A 19905-nucleotide genomic window follows, 5' to 3' on the forward strand; every position below is an offset into this window, starting at 1 on the left:
TCCCTAAATATTGTTACATCAATTTCGTATTGAACTGTAACTTCCAACATGATAGCATAATAAAAAATATTTGAATTATATGAATTTAGGGCAGTATAGACGAGTTCAAGTGGTCAAATATCCAATGGGTTTACCTTGTTTTGGTAGTAAATGAAAAGCGACTCTAAATTTGTGTAATTTTATGATGAAACCTACCAAATCAACAGTGGACCATTCGAAAATGTCTTTCCACTTCCATATTGTTACTGATTACACTGGTCAACAAAATTTAATTTTTTCTCTCTAACTTTGACATAATTGTAATGTTTTCGTTTAATTTGTCTCTGTGTTTGTAACAAAGAGCATAAATCTTATAACTTGGCTCAATTAAAAAAAATATGCATATTTGATGTTTGAAACAGAAAATCAGGTAAAACAATTTAATTTTTGTATCTTTAACGGCAAAAAGTGTAGTATTAACAAAAGAACAACCTTAAATGAGAAAAAAACAACGAATGTAGTTTAAAAAACGAAAAAAACAAAAGAAACAGCGAAGACCGACGTTTTTTCGGTTGCCTCCTATAGATTTTATTGGAGATCTCTCGCTTGATGGTCCCGCAGTATTCTGCGAGCATTTAGGTGTCATTTAGGTATTCCATCGATCTTGGTAACGTTTTTCTATCGACAAAATGCCCAGATGGATGCGTTCTCTATGATGGTAACTCACGTCGTCACAATTTTTGGGGAAAAAATCAAGGTGCGAGTGTATAAAATGCACTTTTAAGAATATGTTAATTTTAAATTTTTTATATGATGATAACATGTCTTCTACTTACTAAACGTAGTTTTCTTATTGTTTCCCAAGAAGTTTGTAGTAATTTGATTACAAAAAAATACACCTTATAGTAAGTTTCCTATTACTTAATAGTACGATTTTTGTATTTTTCAAAGGATAATATTTTAAGATTACTTTTAAATGAGAGCTAAGTTTTGGTTTAGCCCTTTATAATATCATTTAAAATTGCTAATTAAATAATAATTGACTGCTATAATAAAAGTTAGAGTTTAGCTGTTGACCAGTGTTATTGGTATTTTTCAAAAGTAATTTCAGAATATTAAGTACAACTTTTCTGTAACGTTTATTTGTTCCTCACAACACCGACATTTGTCAAAATTTTTGTCGACTTATTTCGCCAACAACGTAGGCACTATCTTGATAAAAAATTAAACTAATCAGCATGTCGCTAAACAATTTTTAAGTTCTCAGTTATAAAAAAACTTCGCTTGCCAAAAATTTTAACACACGTTTTGTTTGGGTAAGATTTTTTAAGAATTGAAAAACATCAAAACAATACAAAATACATTTTTAGAATCAATACTTTTATTTATACTACCGTCAGTATTTAACTGACACAACCTTGAATTAATTACTAAATTATGGCAAAACTTGCACTTATGGTCTCTTTAAAATCAGTGATTGATTTAGTGATGGACTATTTTTTGTGCGTCGTGGACTTTTTTCTACACTCATGCGTTTTTTTTTTTTTTGTTAATATGTCTCCTTTCATCGAGCTTATTATTATTTTTTTGCTTTAATATCTTGACCAAACGAACACCTACACACCATAAACTTAAAACCGTTATGTTGAAACTTAGTAGACGAGAGTTTGTTTTATTTTATTTTTTCGGTAATTTAATGTGGATCGCTAATCAGAACTTTTATCGTGGACTAATGTTTGTGATTATCGTACTGTGAAAGTGTTATTGTTCAAGGATGTATACCCATCTTCCAGTAACTAAGTGGAACTTCGGAAGGTAAGTTTTTGAAACGCTAGTTCCAGCTTTATGGCGTAAAGGTCTTTTATTCTTATGTATGTATTTTGTGCTTTTGCTTTGAAGATTGAAGTCAAAGTACATTTGTGTTTGTTGGTGGATCAGTTTTTTTGATGCCGTCAAATATTATATATACTCGAGGCTCGAATACACGTAGACAATAATGCAAACAATGCTGTATTAATAACCCCTTCTTCCTGGTTCATATCTTGAACAATGTTGTGCAATTGTTTTTATAATAATAGTTTTTGGCAAAGTTTGTTTGCGTTTGTTTGACCGTTCGACAAGGTTATGATTATGTTATACTGGCCGATTAAGTTTTGAATTAAAATTCGATATAAATTTAGTTTTTTTTGCATGAGTTTGTTTATAAAACGTATACAAAATGCAATGCCTCTTTGTAACCTTGTAAATGTTGAAAACTTAGTCATCACCGGTCATTTCGAATTGCGTGCGACCTTTATTACATTGATGAGTATTGATCGCCTTTCGTCAGTTAACTCATTTGATATTGAATTAGAGTGCACTTGTGGCCAGGAATTCCATGTTTACTATAAAGAAGAAGTAAACGCTTTTGCATGCTTTCTTTCCTATAATCTTCCCCAATTGTACCAAAAGTGAAAAATGAGGAGCTTTTTAAGCCGCATGAACAAATAGTTTGCCATACAAGAATTTTTTTCCAAACTTATCCACTTGAATTTTCTTTATTCTATCGTTTACCACCTCTCATTTAATTGCATTATAAAACTGAGGTCCAGGAGGAGTGCTTGTGTTCATTTTGACATACGTTTTATCATCCATCAAAATACGATTCTTTTCTTCATTCAAAAATTTGTAGAATTTTCCGCTCCGCGTTTTGGTATTCTTTGTCTCTTGTAAGTCTTTATGCCGTTCCTTTTTTTGATATTTTGTAATGTTCCTACACTAACACCAAATTTTCTTTGCAATTTCATGCACTGACATGAACTTGTCAGATGTCAAGTGGTTCACCACGTTTTCTTCAATTTTTGGATCTGCAGGACCTTTTCTTCGGCGAGATTTTGGTAAATCTTCAAGGGTATAGTGGTTACCAAACTTATTGATTATTTGAATTATTGCAGACTTTGAACATTGAAACAATTTTGCCAATTTTCGAATGGACATTTTTTGTTTTCGACGTCCTTTAAAATATTATAAGCGTTATACTAAAATGGAAAAAGTGACAGTTGTAGATGACATTTACGGTTGCTACAAAGGAACACTTGAAGATTATTAGTTGTGGTTACATATAAAGTTGTCCGTTTAATAAAATGGACATGCCTTAGAACCGGAATAAACACCTGCATGTGGTACAATATCTTTATGCAAAATAAGATTTTTGATTTACTCCATTTGTAATGTAAAATTCAATCTTTAGTGTCAGTTCAACTTTGAGCAAAGGCATGACTGATATAATTTATACTTGATGCAGTGCAGACTTTGATGGTTTCACTATTCCACATCGTAAAATTTGGTACATATAGGGTTGCCACCTTTCGGATGACGCATTCCGGGACATTTTGCTCTTAACCACTACAATCCCTTCCTTAGGCCCGGTTTTACAATGCAAGCTTAAGCGAGGTTCAAAGATAAGCCTTGGTTCAACTGCAGTTGTCCGTTTTACAATACATGGTTCAATGTTAAACCGCGCTCAAACGAAGGCTCAGCTGAGCGCTGATGTCAGGGTGGTTTAAGCTTCGCTCAACTGTCCATAACCTCAAATGTCTGTGCTTTATCGTTTTGGTGGTGTGACAGCATTATAATTGAAGATGGAAAATTTATTAGGAGTATTAACTGACGATGAAGACGTTTTAGAAATGATAAACATATTAGAACCGGCACGTATGCGACGACCAAAAGTTTTTCAGTTGAGAGAAAATCACTTTGAAAAGTGAAATGCTGGGGAATTTTTGAAACGATTTCGTTTTTCCAAGACTGGCGTACGGTTTATTTTGCAACAAATACAGGAGCAAATTACATCGCGAACAGAAAGAAATCATGCAGTATCACTGGAGCAAATGCTACTTGTGACTTCACGTTTCCTTGCCACTGGATCTTTTCTGCAAGTTGCTGGTGACTTTATAGGGATTAGTAAAGCAACAGCTTCTCAAATAATTAATGTTTTGGGGTGTGGAAAAGACGCTTTCCAGCATTGGCTTTTGGAATTCGTTTAAAAATGTGTAAATTAGAGGCAGTGGTTGTGGCAACAGCAGTTTTACACAACATTGCAATTATTTTAAATGAAGAAGAACCGCCAGTGGACGCAGAAGAAGAAGCAGCAGTGAATTTTGTGAACGATGTTCTAATTGAAAACATTGGAGAATATAGTGGCAATTATAATCAGAACAATTTTGTACGGAACCAGTTCATCAGAGAATATTTTACTCATTTGCTTTTTTTGATTTCGTTTTTAGTTGCAGTAAATAATAAAATGTAATGTAATTATTTATTTAAGTTTTATTATTTAAAATATTAAATTTTTGGGCAATTAATATTTCAATCTTCATTTGGTGTTCTGCTTTATTACTTCTAATTCAAGTGCAGCTTTGTCTCTCATAATTTGCATTTCTAGTTCATGTTTCTCTTTCATGGCTTTTAATTTAAACTCTTGCTCCTTTTGGATGTATTCCTTTCGACTTAGTTCGACAAGTTCTTTGGCAGCGGCACATTGCTCTAAATTATCACTTGTCTGGTTTCCTTTACCTATACAAACAATACATTAATAAAGTTTTAAGACAAGTGTCAAACATTTTTTAATATAAATATATATACATATAATACCTCTACGATATGGCGTGAGTGCTGAAAATTTTTTTTGCTTCAAGATTTTGGGGGAGTATTTAGCCCAATTCCCAGTTTGACCATTTTCTACAAAAACAACCATATTTGATTATTATTAATGTTTACCACTTTCTTTATTGGGACCACTTATTTTATCCATAACAGGCACTTCTCTCGAAATTGCTCCGGTTTGATCTTTTGGCATAAAACAATCTGAAATAAAGAAAAAATAGTAAAAAATTTCTGAATAAAGTGTATGTAAGGATAAAAAGTATTTACCATCATTTTCGTCATCAGACAGATTATACCGCTGTTACTTTGGAATGCTGAAAAGCATCAACATTTTAATTTTACAATACATATTATTCATAAAAATACTTATTACAGGTTGTTTCGGAATCGCCATCAAATTCGCTGCTATGCCCCATTGGTTTGGCCCCGAGAATTTCTTTTACAGCCACATCAACATCGGTGGCCTCAATACTTTGTTGTGACCCTCTCCCAGTACCACCGACATAGGCTTTCTCGTCAGCAAATTTTTTCGTTGTCCTCTTCTTAATGTTGTCGTACTTTTTGTTCAAAACTTTGTGATCCCGGAAGGTCTGGCCAGATAAAGAATTGAACTCTACTTCAATTTTCTTCCAACACTGATTTTTTTTTTTTTTGATTTGCATCAGTGTTGGACAATTTACACTCCAGAATATTTCTATACTTGCTTACTAAAGATAGGAGCAAGTTTTCTTCGGATTTTGTAAAATTCGGAGCACGTGTATTACTCATCTGAAACGAAATGTTAAAAATCATCATAATCATCTACTATTAACGAGCAAATGTTACATATACACATATACGTACCCCAGTAACGCAAAAAACTAATTACTTTGCAGAATTTGTCACAAATAATTTATAATAATGTAACATGATGACATAGATGACAACAACAACACACTTCCAACGTGCTCCCAACGTGGTCTCAACTGTCAGATTCTCGGGTGCGCGCTACCAACCTAAGGAAATTTGTGGTTCAGCTGAACCGGACGATAGCGGTGTTTGTAAAACGGACGCATGAATTGAACCTCAGTTCAGTTGAACTCAAGTTCAGTTGAACTCGTGTTGAACCGGACATTTGTAAAACCGGGCCATATACATTGTAACATTGTATAGATATAGTATGTGACCACAACACAAATACAACAAACATTTAAATGGTTGTTATATGTTTTTATTACAAAAAAAAACATGTAATACAAAAAAAAACAAATAAATTATAAATTCTCTAAACTTAACAGATAAATACATATTTAAGTAAAAAACTAAATAAAATTCTGACAGAAAAAAACAAACTGCAATTATTGTTTATTTTTGAAAGAATATTTTTTATCGCTACCAACAAGACGAAGTATGTCCGGAAACTCTTGTATGTAATCGTAAAATTCACTGCAATTCATATCAAAATTTAATCGAATTTTTAACTCTGCACTTATAAGTTCTGTAGCGATTTTATTTCTTTCATCACGATTAATAATGCCCATTAAACTAAAAACACGTTCACAATAAGCATTTGATCCTGGGATGGACAGCACGAAAGACACGATTTTAGAGATTGCGGGTAAGTGGGCTCCTTTGAAAACTGTTACCCATTTCTGATCCACTTCGCTTGACAGTTTTTGATGACCAAATTTGTTTAATACTTCTTTCAAGATACAGTACTCTTCATAAATAGAGTCCTTTTCTATATTTAAATCCAAAACGTCTACAATAGTTTCAAAACTCTGCCATTCGATTTCTGATGTTAAGTCCAAAAACTGAAAATGTTGAAAAATGGATTCTTCAAAGTTGTACCAATTGCACAGGTAGTTCACACAGCGGTTTAGGAAATCTTGAGCTTGTGTTTCAAAAGATTTTTTCTTGTTAACTTCTAGTGTTTTCAAAATCTGATTTGCATTATTTCCATAAAATCTATCTTTACCTCGCTGCTCCAGCTGCATTTTCAATTTTTTCATAATTGCATGTAGTTCAACAGCTGTTGTTTTATTATTTTCTAGTAAAAGAATAGAGTTATGAATAATTAGAGAAATGTTATGGGCAAACTAAAGAGTGCACAATGGCAAAGAATTTTCGTCATCGTCCTGAAAAGTTTCCCAGATTATTGCAGCATTGTTAGCTTCACCTTCGGACTGAAAGTAAGATTTAACCGCTGACCAGTTTTTTAATAAGCGATCTATAGCAGGGTGCAAAGATAACCAACGAGTAGGAACATGGCGCAGCAAATCTTGATATTCCAAATCCACAAATTCAAAAAATGATTTCAAATTTTCGGTTCTCTTTGCAGATGAAGAGAATTCGTTATAAATTTTTATTACCACTGATTCTACATCGACTTTAAATGCTTTACTTGCGTTTTTAACCATATTATTTATAACATGGCAGAGACAGTTAGCTTTTATTAATGTTGGTTTAACACTTTGCAATTTCGTAAACACAGAGTTAAATTTCCCAAAGTTTACAGAGGCATTGTCAGCACAAAAGCTGGATACCATGTTAAATGTTAAATTACATTTTTGAAAAATTTTTTGGATATGTTCAAATATCTTTTGACTAGTTTCATGTGGAAATTCTGCAAAATCTAAAACTCTATGACATATGCCTTTTTGCATAGAGAAAAACTGAACGGTCAATGGATAGTATTTACGATTTTTTTTATTTGATGCGTCGGTACTAATTGAAAAATATGTGTTGCTCAACTCTCCAAGCAACATATCATGGGCCTTCGGTGCTAAAATATCTTTGGCGATGTACGTTTGTTTTGTCCTGCCACAAGTTACTTTTTTTGCAATATTAGAGTCCTTGTAAATTTTTTTTGAAGTTTTGTAGAGCAGTCTTGGCTTAAATAACTCAAATGGTGATAAACGGTATGATAAGTTAGTGATATTTCTGCTAATGCAACTGATATTATTTCTGGAGTATCTTTTTGAATTAAAAAATTCTTCATCATGTGATTTTTGCTTTTAGCTTTCACTAATTCCAAATGATGCTTTGATTTCGCATGTGCTTTGATAGCTCCCCTGCCTTCATATTTTATTTTAAATTGAGTATTGCATATGTCGCATCTAGCTTCCTCTTTACCTATTCTATTTGGTCGCAGCCACTGTGTCCATTCAAGATTTTTCATCCATTCGTCATTAAACACACAATACCGCTTAATACGTCTTTTTTTAGGTGGTGTAACAGAAGGACCCGCTTCATTATCCGTGTCCGTCATGATATTATTGAGAACTTGTTTAAGTTTTAACACTTTATTGATATTGTCACTTGTACGTTATGCATGAAATATAACACATAACCTAACTTAGATTCTTGAATCGCACAGTATAGTTAATGGCGGTCTGGCGGTGGAACTGTGGGAAGGTGCGGTGCAAGGGGAACGATGGAACGTGATAATCTGCGCAATGGTCAGCGATCATGTCAAACGCACGGAAGTCTGCCGATGCTTGCTTACAAAAAATTAAAAAGTTCGACATGAGAGCATGAACACTCATTCCGGGACAATCCCGAATTCTGATGGGAATTAGTTTTCGCCGGGGCATGTATAGTAAAACCGGGATGATTCCGGCCATTCCGGGACGGGTGGCAACCCTAGGTACATGGCATATTCTGCTGCACGAACGTCTATGGCATCGTTAGAACCGCCTCTTCTTACATGTGCAAAAGTTGCTTCAACAGCATCAAAGCTGAATGAACGAGTCAAAACATAATGCAAACCTGCTTGACTCGAAAGAAATTTTATGCACATGCATGTATTCTCTGCGGTAAATTTCAATGCATGGGCTGTTTCTTAAGATAAGCATTTCATTCTTGCAGTCGTCCAATTGCGTTACATATCGTTACGGTTAGAGTTTTCTAGTATGTGCGGCAATGATGGGTGACTCATCATCGATGACGGCGACCGGGCGGCGTTCGACTAAACCTGGAAGCGGAAGTCGTGATGGACACTCCAGAACCTCAATCGCGAAAGGAGCAGTGCCTGTTTAAATAAGGACCACCGCCGGGAACGGCCAGTCTAATCCAGGAGTCGGTTAATAAGTTCGAATTAAGTTGAATCAGAAAACCACCTGCATACCTCCTTACATAAATAATTAATCTAAATTAGCTGGCAATATTTCTGAGGCCTTTGAACTAGCATCATTTATTGTGTGACACACACATCTGAGCGGTCGTAGGTGAGGCATAGTTCCTTTTAACAGTGTTAACATGTTTACCTCCGTAACTCCTTGGCTCTCATGCCCTTTAGTGGGGTTCAGTAAATCGGCCCTTTTGGTTTGATACATTTATTTACTACTTGCTGGTCTGTATATTTCGACCTTGCTTGGTCGTACTCTAAACTTAACTAAGTCTACCTAGAGGGTAGCGGGGGGTGGGAGGCAACCCCCTCTCCTCAGGTCTTAACATCCTCCCGCACTTTGAAAAAATACATTTTTTTTTCAATGCAACATAAAACGCAAACATACATATAATACAAATACAACAAAAATGCAAGATATAACAAGGCACATTAATTATAAAAATACATGAATTTGAATATGTTCGTAGAATATCAATGTTAAAATGGTCGTACCAACACATAGCTAGTCACTGGTCCCTACACAACCGGAGCATTCGTTTCAACAGGTAAAACACACAGACGGTTCACTCCGCTGGTAACGAGATGTTATGCTTAATGTAAAAATTTTCAATCTCCCAGAATTTCTGAACTTGTTTGTCTAATTCGCTATTTATTTTACAAACACTCACATTGGAACAAAGAGAATTATTTATTTCAATTGCGGCCGTTGTAAATGGCCCTCCAATTATAAAACCTATTTTTGTATTCTGTAAAAACGTACCGTTAGCAAGTTTGATTCTACCGTCCAATAATAAGTCCTAAAAGAGTGATGCTCCAATTAACATATCAATAGGGGCTGATACATTAAAATTTGGATCAGCTAATGTTATATTTTTTGGAATAGGACTGTCAGATTTATCGAATGTTTCCAACGGGTAATCCCTATTTATTGAAGGTACCACAAAACATTTAATTTTGTCATTATAATTTGAATGCATGGAACGAATTTTCATTTCGCATGTGTACTTAATTTCACTATATGAATTACAAACTGAACTAATACTTTCCTGAACATTAACTAAAGGTAATTTTAGCCTTTTACACATCTTTTCTGTGATTAAATGGCGTTGCGACCCTTGATCTAATAAAACTCTGCAAATGTACGACTTGCCATTAAGATCAAAACATAAGATCATTGCTGTTGACAGCATCACTTTGATATTCTTTTCTAATTGACAATTGTTGATACTAATATTTAAATTTTGGTTATTTACACGTCTATTATTCGCTTGATAATGCAATAAGGTATTGTGCCTTTTCGAACAAGTTCTACATGTCCTTGCATAACAATTCTTTGTTTCATGCCCACTCTCTTTAAGCAATTGTAACACAATTTAAGTTTTTTAGCTTCATCATAACGTTCATTTACACTCAAATTTGCAAATTGTGGACAATGATTTAAACTATGATTTTGCTTACACATGGCGCATTCATTTTTTACAACCTGACTATTACAAACGACATGATTACCCTTTCTGTTTTGATTTTCTGACGATTTCCATTTAGCATAATTATTACTAGTAGCATGCGATTCAGATTTTTGTACATTAAATTAAACTCGAGTGACTCTAATGTTAAATATTTTTGTTCTAGAAATTCCTTCAATTGTTTAAGGGTTTTGAGTTCGGTTGTTTTTAGTTGCGACTCCCACTCTTTTTTCGTCAAATAATCGAATTTGCTAGTAATGGAATGAATTAACCAAATGTCCCAAGACTCTACATTTACTTCCTGATTTTTTAATGTGGCCACATACGTGCTTAAGCCATCTAATACCTTGCGTATGGTAACACCGGGCGATTTATTACTAATTGATGGTAAGTTACACAGTTCGTTAAGATGGTGTTGGACAATTAATCTTTTGTGTTGAAATCTATCTTTCAAAATCTTTATCGCGATTTCGTAGCTATCTGCTGCGACTGGCAACGAGTCAATTGCGCTCTTAGCCTCACCTAACAAACAACCCTTTAGATAGTGAAACTTTTGGATATTACTCAATTTTTTGTCGGTATGAATTAGCGATTCAAAACTATCGAAAAATGTTGCCCATTCTATATAAGCGCCGGAAAATTTTGGAAGATTTAATATAGGTAGCTGAACGTTATTCATATAATTTTTATTGTCTCTACCGACATCACTCGGACCAGGCCTTGAATTTTCCGTTTGTGATGTTTTGGCTTTCTGGTCAATTATGTCTTGCACCTTAGCGATAAGACTGTAGTATTTATTTTCAAATTCGGCACGAGTTTCGGTTTCCTCTCCTTTCTTATTCGCAATTTCAATTTTTAGTTGCACATCATTAAATTCTGTTATGCTAGACTGAAATACCGCTAACCTTGCTTTTAATACATTAATACTACCATTCTCTTCAAACGATTCAACATATGTCGCAAACCTAGTTGCCGTATTTTTAAGCTGCTTACGAGCTTCCTTTAATTCATCTAATGACATTGTGATTTTTGAAAATAAATTGAATAAACAATATAACAATAATTAAGTAAATATTTTATATACAAAATTTTGAAATAGAGGAAACGGGAATTATATACGAGTTAAACAACATTAAAGAAATTATAATATCATCAATGAAATCCACAAGCGCCAATTAATTACTCACGAAAATCTACATAAACCATGGGATATAGAGAAGGAAAACAATGACTAAATGACTACTGAACCACCAACCTTAGAACTCTTGATTTGTGTTGTTGCTGGCACATCTCCTGATATGTGTTGCTGGCGACTCCGCGTATGTGTGTTGCCGCTGGTAAATCCGACTCGTTTGGACCAATGTTTACCTCCGTAACTCCTTGGCTCTCATGCCCTTTAGTGGGGTTCAGTAAATCGGCCCTTTTGGTTTGATACATTTATTTACTACTTGCTGGTCTGTACATTTCAACCTTACTTGGTCGTACTCTAAACTAACTTAAACTAACTCTACCTCGAGGGTAGCGGGGGGTGGGAGGCAACCCCCCTCTCCTCAGGTCTTAACATTAACAGAATACGTTTTTTTCACAGAGATTGTTTGCTTCATCAGTAGCAATTGCAATTAAACGTTTAATGTTGAAATTACCAAAAATCACCTCGAATTTTCTGTCTGCATTCACTGAAATGTTTTATACATAGATGGAGATACTCATTAACAGAAATGTTAGTTGATTTATCCAAAACGGGTCCAATCACGTTTTTATTAATGCTGAGCATTTAGTTCTATGTATTTTATTTTTTCCAATAAGCAAATTCAAGTGATCAACACTATCAACTGCAGAAAGCATAGCAACGTGTACACCAATTATTAGATCTCATTCTTTTGTTCATTTAAAATAGTAATTACAATGAAATGAAGACTCTTAGCTGCAGATGTTGTTAATGCTTTCGTCCTGGTAATATGTCTGTTTGTGCATATTTATTTAGATCACCATAATGAGCTCTTAAAGGAGATCTACAGATCCTGCAAAATGCTTGTTGAAATGCATTTGTTACACCTTTGCAAAGGCTCATTACGAAATTTTTCACATTTGAAATGTTATAATCGTCGGAGACCAGCATTTATTTGTATCCATAAAAATTGTGTTGTATTTTTTAATTCAGGGAATTTACAAAATTTTCCATAATCCTGTATATCATCACAGAGTTAGGATGTGATGAAATCAGAGTTCAGTTGTTCTAAAAAGCAGTTTGATATTGAATTTTTTCAATTTCTTCAGCCAGTTCTTCAATTTTGTCTTCTTCTTCGAGCTGGACATTGGTTGTGTAAAAGTCTGATTCATCTGCAGTGAACTTGATTTCATCAAAAATAATGTCTCGTTCAAACGTAATTTTTTGCTTTCGTGGACACCAAAGGCGATAACCAATTGTGCAGTAACCAACAATGAAGCAGATTTTCGTTCTCTTTATTTACTTCATTTGGCATACGAAGATAAGCTACACAACCAAATACTTTCAGCTTACTCAGATTTGGTTTCTGTTCATACCATAACTCAGCAGGTACTTGATTCTTCAGGGTTGAATTTATCAGATGTGGCTGCCATAAGAATGGCTTCCGTTCACAGATGCTTTCCTAGTTTTGCACCAAGTAGCATGTATCTGGGGGTCGATTCTCGAACTCGTTCGCAAAGATGCGAGTACGAATAGATGCGCATGCCAAGATGCGATTCGAAACGAAAATCCGTCTTCTTGAACGAGATTCAATGCGAATAGCAACTCGATGCGCGTACGAAGGCCTCTGTTCGAGTGAGGATATGGCAACAGCGGAAAAATACAGAGGATATTTAAATGCGATGGTTGGCAGAACTCACGCGGGGTGAGTTTGAATCCAAGAAGGACTATTTTAATCTGTTACCTCCAAATTTATTAAGCAGCAAAACACGTATTAGCAGGATTGGCTCGATTTAAATTATTGCTTTGAAGTATTATTGTTTTTTTTTTAAGTTTTCTTTACAGTTTGGAATATGTAATGCATATTACGACCCTTTTAATGCAAATTTATATCAAAATAAGTTGAACTTTAACTAGAATACAATATTTCCAACAAAATGGAACGACAATAATTCTTTTAAATTGTGTTTTAAAGATTATAGGAGTGAATATTATATTAATAACACTATCAATTCCTTTTTTGCAATGTAAATTACAATAAATTCTCTTTATTGTTCAAAACTAAGAAGTACGACTCAAGGATGACATTAAGTCGGATACTTACTATTTTAATTAGGATTTTAATTCCAAATAATTGACAGACTAAAAAAACAAAAAAATCGTGATTAAAAAAAAATGTTGAGTTTACGATTTTATGCAACCCTACGTATTTAATACAAATTCTTGTGAATTTTTTACAATGATGCAGATACAAACTTAATGTTTGTTTTTGAGTGGGACCACCACAGCCAGCAGGTATTTGCATATTAATACCTTTATTACTGCGTGTACTCTCCTAGTTTATAGAAAATTCTTAGAGTTTGGTTACCCGATGTTTATTCAGGTATACTTATGCATACCATTACAACCGTTTTGTACAGTAAATGATCTTTCAGAATTCATTTTAGTTTTTATTTTTGAAACAACTTCACGTATACGTATTTGAAATGTTCGCAGTGGCTAGCCAAAATATCGCAATAGTGCGTTGTTTCTTCATACATATGTAGCTATTATGTGTAAGTACTACACAGAAATCCGCTGTTTCAATTTAAAATTTTTAAATTTGCATCACAAATGTCAAAACTGTAAATGAAATTATAAAATTCCCATAATCAAATTGATACATTACAATTTGTGTATTTTTGGAATGGTAACCCTTTCTATTAATGTATATTAACAAATACAGCACATTAAAGATATTATATTGACGTTAACATAGAACGACCAAAACCAAACAGAGTTTTAGGTTAGCTTTCACCACTCGCAAACCAAAATGCGATCGCATCTACCCACTCGTAACTTGACGTTCGTATACGCTCGAACATTTGCGTATACCAACGTCTGCGCGCGGTTCGAGAATACCGAATCTTCAAAACCGTTCGGAAGTTGGCCACTTGCGTATGCGGAACTTATTCGAACGAGTTCGAGAATCGACCCCCTGGTCTTCTCTATTACGTTTCGGTTCATCCTTTCTCTAACTCAATTCTGTTGTGGGGTGTAGCTGATTGTTAGTTCATATTGGATGCCCCTGCTTTTAAATTTTCAATCATCTACTGAATCCATCTTTCAAAATGACTATTCGCCATTGGCTCGTACTCTTCAAAAAATTCGAAGGTCTCTAATTTCTTTTCGAAGGGATAAACCACGACAAAGTATATGTAATCGTCGATAAACATGAGTACTTGGTTCTTTTTATTATATGCTTAATTTTGGATCTATCCCATCAGACCGCTATCTACAAGCTCCAATGCTATATAAAGGCTCTTATTCTGTGTGGGGTGTAACGTAGTAAAGAGTGGAACTCTTGTTCTGCCGTCCGTTATCTTTCCGAACTCGTTCCCTCAGAAAGAAAAAAAATCACCTTCTGCTTAAAAAAAATGTGCCTGTTCTTCAAATTCGTTGTCAGACGACTGGGCCATAACTTGATGAAATCAGATTTCAGTTGTTCTAAAAAACAGTTTATTTAATGGCAGAATAATGTTGTAGTCGGGATATTCGTGTTGCTTTTTGTGCGGTCGTTACGAAAGTGGACGAGGCGACTTTTAGCTGACAGTCATACGCAATTAAGTATTCGAAAACTGAAGACCCTAACTTTGACATAACTACGAAATCACTGGATCTAGATTCAAATTCTGGAGTCAAGATGCACCTATCAACAGGATGAGGAACGAAATAAAAATATATCTCAGCATCTGATATATCTTTGGTATTCGTCTCCAAAATGCATCCCACTTTAGCGACATCAATTTCACCTTGGTGTAAAAACTATGACTTAACAGCTGGCCATTTATCCACAAGCCTACATATTGCGTTTTTTGCCGAACTGGAAAATTCATTGTAGACTGCCAGCATTATTTATCGCAATTTGCCAAGACCAAATAAGGAACTTTTTTTTTCAAATGCACGTACACTAAATTATTTTTATTTCATATTGCATCGTAACACCCATGTTTAAATTAATGATTTGAGTACGGAAAATGACACTTTACGGCATCATGTCCGGTAATAGTAATTAACGTTATATAAGTCCGGTAACTCACATTTTACAGTATGAGTGAGATGTTTCAGGACGAGGCGACGAAGGAGCCGAGTCCTGAATTTCAAAACGAGTACTGTGAAAAGAGTTACCCGACGTATGTCGTTATGGATTTTGCTTCATACAGTGGAAATATTTTTTTATTCGATAAAATAATTACTATTTTGAGAAAACCTTCAAATCGAGTCACTTTTTCTGATATTGTTAGCAAGCGCTGTTTGGCAAATGTTTTGATAATAATATAATATTAATGTTTTTCTTCTCACTATACCTATAGAAAATGTGATTTTCTTCCCTCATTTAAGGGCACAAAGTGTCCTTTGTCAAAAATGACGTTTATAAATTTATAAACATATACAATAATCATAAAAGTTTCAAGAATATTAGTTATTTATTTTTTTTATTATTTTTTTTTAAGTACGCAAGTACCACATTCTCTGATACCCTGACCACATTTTTTTCACTAATTCCTTAAACAACGAATATTCTTGAAGGTATTTTTCTTTCGAATTAGGTGGCAACAAATTTAGCATTGGCTCACTTGCTACTTCTAAAACGTCTGGAGGGCTACAGTTACTATCTGAACTACTATTTTCATCCAAATCCTCAATTTTTTCCAAAATTAATGCCCACCTCGTCCTATCCAACGACGGCCATAAGTGTTGTCTAACAGTTCTTGCTGCTCTCGTAAAATGTACTGGAGAACCATCGTGCATGAATCACCTGATCCGCCGTAATCGAAGAGGAATTTCTTCTAGGAGATCTGGCAAATGGACTTGCAAAAAATTTAAAATATTCCGCCCCTGTAAGATATTATGTCTGGGTGTGGGTTCTAATAGATACCGCTTACTTTTCTATTCACATTTATTACTCATGATTCTACACACCGATCCACCATTACAATCTGACTGACTCTCTATCGATCCCCTCCCACGCATGCGCACCTCATCTACACTTCAGCCAAACCGGTTAAGGCCCTTTCATACGTACACAACAACTGTTGTGCAAAATGTAAGGCCTCACTAGATGAAAATCAGTAATTCCTGTCCATACATTTGTTATTATTTAGGAACTCGGTCGAAACTAAAACACGTTGTTTACTCTAGGACAGTACAGAACTTGCTGATACTTTATTTAAGAAACATGAACCGTTGGTATAGGAAACGGAAGTACAATATGGCCGCAGTAGAAGGCGCGTACATTTGAATTAAAAACCTAATAATATTTTGATACACTTTCAACAACATCAAACGAGAAACGATTTTGGAATAGTTCTTGGTGAATGGCGTGGGGGTTGACGTCTGCCCAACAATGTCCATTGTGAAAATTCTTAACACCCTCTCTTGTAAAACAGCATTCATCGGTAATCAAGATTTGTCGCGCAAATTGTGCATTTGCTTCACATTTGTTCAAAAACCATCTACAAAATCGTCGCCTTGGCGGATAATCGTTTTCAGTTAAACCTTGTACTCTCTGACGATGGTATGGGTAGAGGACAGATTCTTTTAACGTTCTCCAAACAGTCCAATGACTAACACCAACATCCCTTGCAACTTGTTTGGTACTTTGTGTTTTGTCAAACAGCTTGTGACTGTTATAAATTAAATAATAGAGACATTTTTCTTACGTGGCAATGTTGCAAAATTCGTTCTTCAATTCTTACATGAAGGCGTACTTCACCACCCTTCGTATTTTCTATTAATACGTTCTCTTTATAAAAAAATGCATCATATAATGGGTTGACAGAATTTAATGCGATTGTGGTCTTCAATACGGCTACCCAGACTTCAGCTTCTGGGTGCTTTTCTTCTCTAATAGTAACGTTTTTCAATACACTCATCGTGGATGATCGTTTTAATCGGACCATCTATTCGAAAGACAAAATAAATTTCCTAAAAATATTAACAAGAAAAGAACATACCTTGTTTTTTGTTTTAGCAGTTATCATCAAAGATCACCAACAACATTGTTATTGACAGATTGACAGTCAGTGACTCAGTATTACCAACAAGTTAATATCTAAAATATGTATTTGTAAAATCTGTATATTGTGTTGCATATGTTATTAATTTCGCAAACTTCTTTATTCGGTAATCTTTGTTGTTCTGTGTTTGGCAAATCGTAGTCCGTTGCGGCAAATAAACAGATAAAATATAAGTACCTACTTCCTGTTATTTGTACGACAGTTGATTTAATTTGTTCTAATATTCCTTTAATAGGAGAATGAATATCAAACATGTTCAACTGAAATTTACCAGACCTAACAATTCTTTTAGAACGCAACAACCACAAACAAAGAAACAAATGTCAGTGTAAAAAAATAAAAAATTCCTGGCCTCATGAAGCTTGGCTGAATTCTGTTCATTCAACTCTTTCAATCGATACGTACCATTTATCGACAAGTTTTTACATATATGGTTTGTTTAATAAATATTTCCAATTACATAATATAATAAATTATACTTTATTTTATTTTATTTACAGTTAATTAATTAACTACGAAATGGATTAATATCCAAACGGTATTGTATCAAAGTTTTCTAGAATAACTCTTGTCACAAACAAAACCAAATTCTTTTGTTTCTATTTTATTTAAAAGTTCTTTAGTATTTCTGGTAATTGGATTATATTGTGTACTGATTTTATTATATTTCTTTTCTAAAATATTATTTATACTGTCACAGTTAATCTTTTTGGAAGTTTCATAGTTTAATGTAAATCCTTTTCCTATATTTAACAATCTTTTCGCATTAGTGGCACCTCTAGGCATTTAGTTCGTATTCTTGTACTGCCAAATGAGGTGCAGGTCGTCAAAAGATGTGCTGCAGATGCCGTTGCGAGGGATTTAACCAAATGTTGAAATACATCATCTTAATATCAGAAGTCAAAGCGATGGAATGAAATCTAAACGACAGCAAAACGTGACTTATATCTGCTTGCAACTTCGCAGGCGTTGAATACAACTCGAATTTTGGTGGAAGAACTGCTTTCTTTCGTCACACAATGATAGGGTAACATACTTATATGCAGATGAAGTCGAGGCCGTTTGCATGTGACCCAACTTCAAATACTCAAGTAGAAAACTATTATAAGTGTCAGAGACTTCGGGTTTTAGTCAGGCGTTTTTCTAAGTTCATGTAACATTTGAATGCTGACTTTCTATTGGTGTTTAAGGGTGTACCGTTTTCTCGTATGGGCATCGACACAACATATTTGCCCTTAGCGTCACGATAATGAGTGTTATTGAAATGCGCTTCAACATAAATTTCTTCGGTTTCCCAAAATTTCTTTAACGTTGCGTCAATGGGCTCCGTTACAGTTAACAAGGAAGTCACTCGACGTGGCACATTGGTACTAGAAATTTGTCTCATAATAATCCAACCAAAAATAGTCTTGATAGCAGTAGGTTGATTGCGAATAATGTTTGGATGCGAATCCACTAAAATTGAGGGATATATGTATGTAGAATGCTCCAATTAGAAAATCAACCTTTGAAGATCGGTGAAATGTGTTGTCAGTGAGATCAAGATGTCTAAACTGATTAGAGACATGAACGGGGATATTAGTTCATGGAAACTGATTGGGAATGCGAGATAGTACAACGGATTGCACGGAAACACTCACCAGAACCATTAGTAGTATGAAGAAGGCATTGCACTAGGCCTTTAGTTCGGACTGTTTGATCAGAAGTACCGATTATGTTTCAAGCCCAACTGTTGTACTAAAAGCCAAATAATTAGAGAGATTTGAGACCCAGGATCAATAACTGCACGTATTTCTTGAAAATAATACGTGTTTTCCTGCATCAGAACTTCCACAGTAGCAATTAAAACATTCGGAGGAGTGTCTGGTGATTCGCATGAAGGGAGTTGAGTAACATTTAATGGGGAGGCTGTAGGTTTATTCGAAATATTTTCAGTGTTGGGCATATTAGGTTGATGCAACGATATATGGTGGCGACTACCATTGCAAGAACGGTATGTTCGTTGAGACTGACACTGAGTTCGAGTGTGGGCACCCATACAGTTGAAACATCTTTTCAATTTGCGGAGAATTTCGTATTTTTGTGTATAACTTTGAAGTGTAAGGCTGCTTTCCATTGAATTAATTATTTATACAGAATTAAAAATGTTTTAAAAAGTCAAAAACTCATACTTTTCTAGTACATTTATTGCCTGAAACTGAAAGTAGATAATAATTATTGTTTTCTTTTTTCTATAAAAAATACACCAACAAAAATTTTCAAAACGTTAGGAAGTTAGATATTGGTTTCCGTACCCGCTAAATCAAATTGAGGAAAAAAAAAACAAGGAAAACAAACTGACTTAATTGTTGGACTGACAAATGTTATGAATGATGTTATAGAAATATTTTTTTGAAACAGTTTCTAATAAATTTTTGCAAAAGCTGCATCAAACGGTATCGAAATTTGCAAATAATTTCTATCTCTAAAAAAAAAATT

General features: G+C 34.4%; 1 protein-coding gene across 4 annotated transcripts; it reads right to left on the bottom strand.

Annotated features, from left to right (window-relative positions):
• Positions 1-4262: 4262 nt before the first annotated feature.
• LOC135143326 (uncharacterized) lies at positions 4263-5745 on the bottom strand. Of its 4 annotated transcripts, none has more exons than XM_064075189.1 (6): positions 5467-5745; positions 4997-5391; positions 4891-4937; positions 4759-4806; positions 4612-4698; positions 4263-4533 (listed from the first exon to the last, which is right to left on the bottom strand). In XM_064075189.1, the coding sequence occupies exons 4-6, from the start codon at positions 4769-4771 to the stop codon at positions 4334-4336; spliced, it is 300 nt and encodes a 99-aa protein (XP_063931259.1). In that variant the 5' UTR covers positions 4772-4806; positions 4891-4937; positions 4997-5391; positions 5467-5745; the 3' UTR covers positions 4263-4333. The 4 variants fall into 4 exon arrangements, with proteins under 4 accessions (XP_063931259.1, XP_063931258.1, XP_063931257.1 ...); XM_064075188.1 differs by having other exon boundaries at positions 4759-4824; XM_064075187.1 differs by lacking the exon at positions 4759-4806.
• Between the last annotated feature and the right edge of the window lie 14160 nt (positions 5746-19905).

Source organism: Zophobas morio, unplaced genomic scaffold (assembly GCF_036711695.1).
Source record: "Zophobas morio isolate AGI-343-1 ecotype UQ-CSIRO unplaced genomic scaffold, CSIRO_AGI_Zmor_V1 ptg000058l, whole genome shotgun sequence".
NCBI classification, from domain to species: Eukaryota; Metazoa; Arthropoda; class Insecta; order Coleoptera; family Tenebrionidae; genus Zophobas; species Zophobas morio.

Excerpts from the sequence above, each read along its gene's own strand:
- LOC135143326 (XM_064075186.1), bottom strand. The coding sequence starts at position 5,285 with ATGCAAATCAAAAAAAAAAAAAATCAGTGTTGGAAGAAAATTGAAGTA. Across the intron at positions 4,938-4,996 it reads TGGCGATTCCGAAACAACCT|CATTCCAAAGTAACAGCGGT; the intron begins GTAATAAGTATT and ends GATGCTTTTCAG. Across the intron at positions 4,825-4,890 it reads GTCTGATGACGAAAATGATG|ATTGTTTTATGCCAAAAGAT; the intron begins GTAAATACTTTT and ends TCTTTATTTCAG.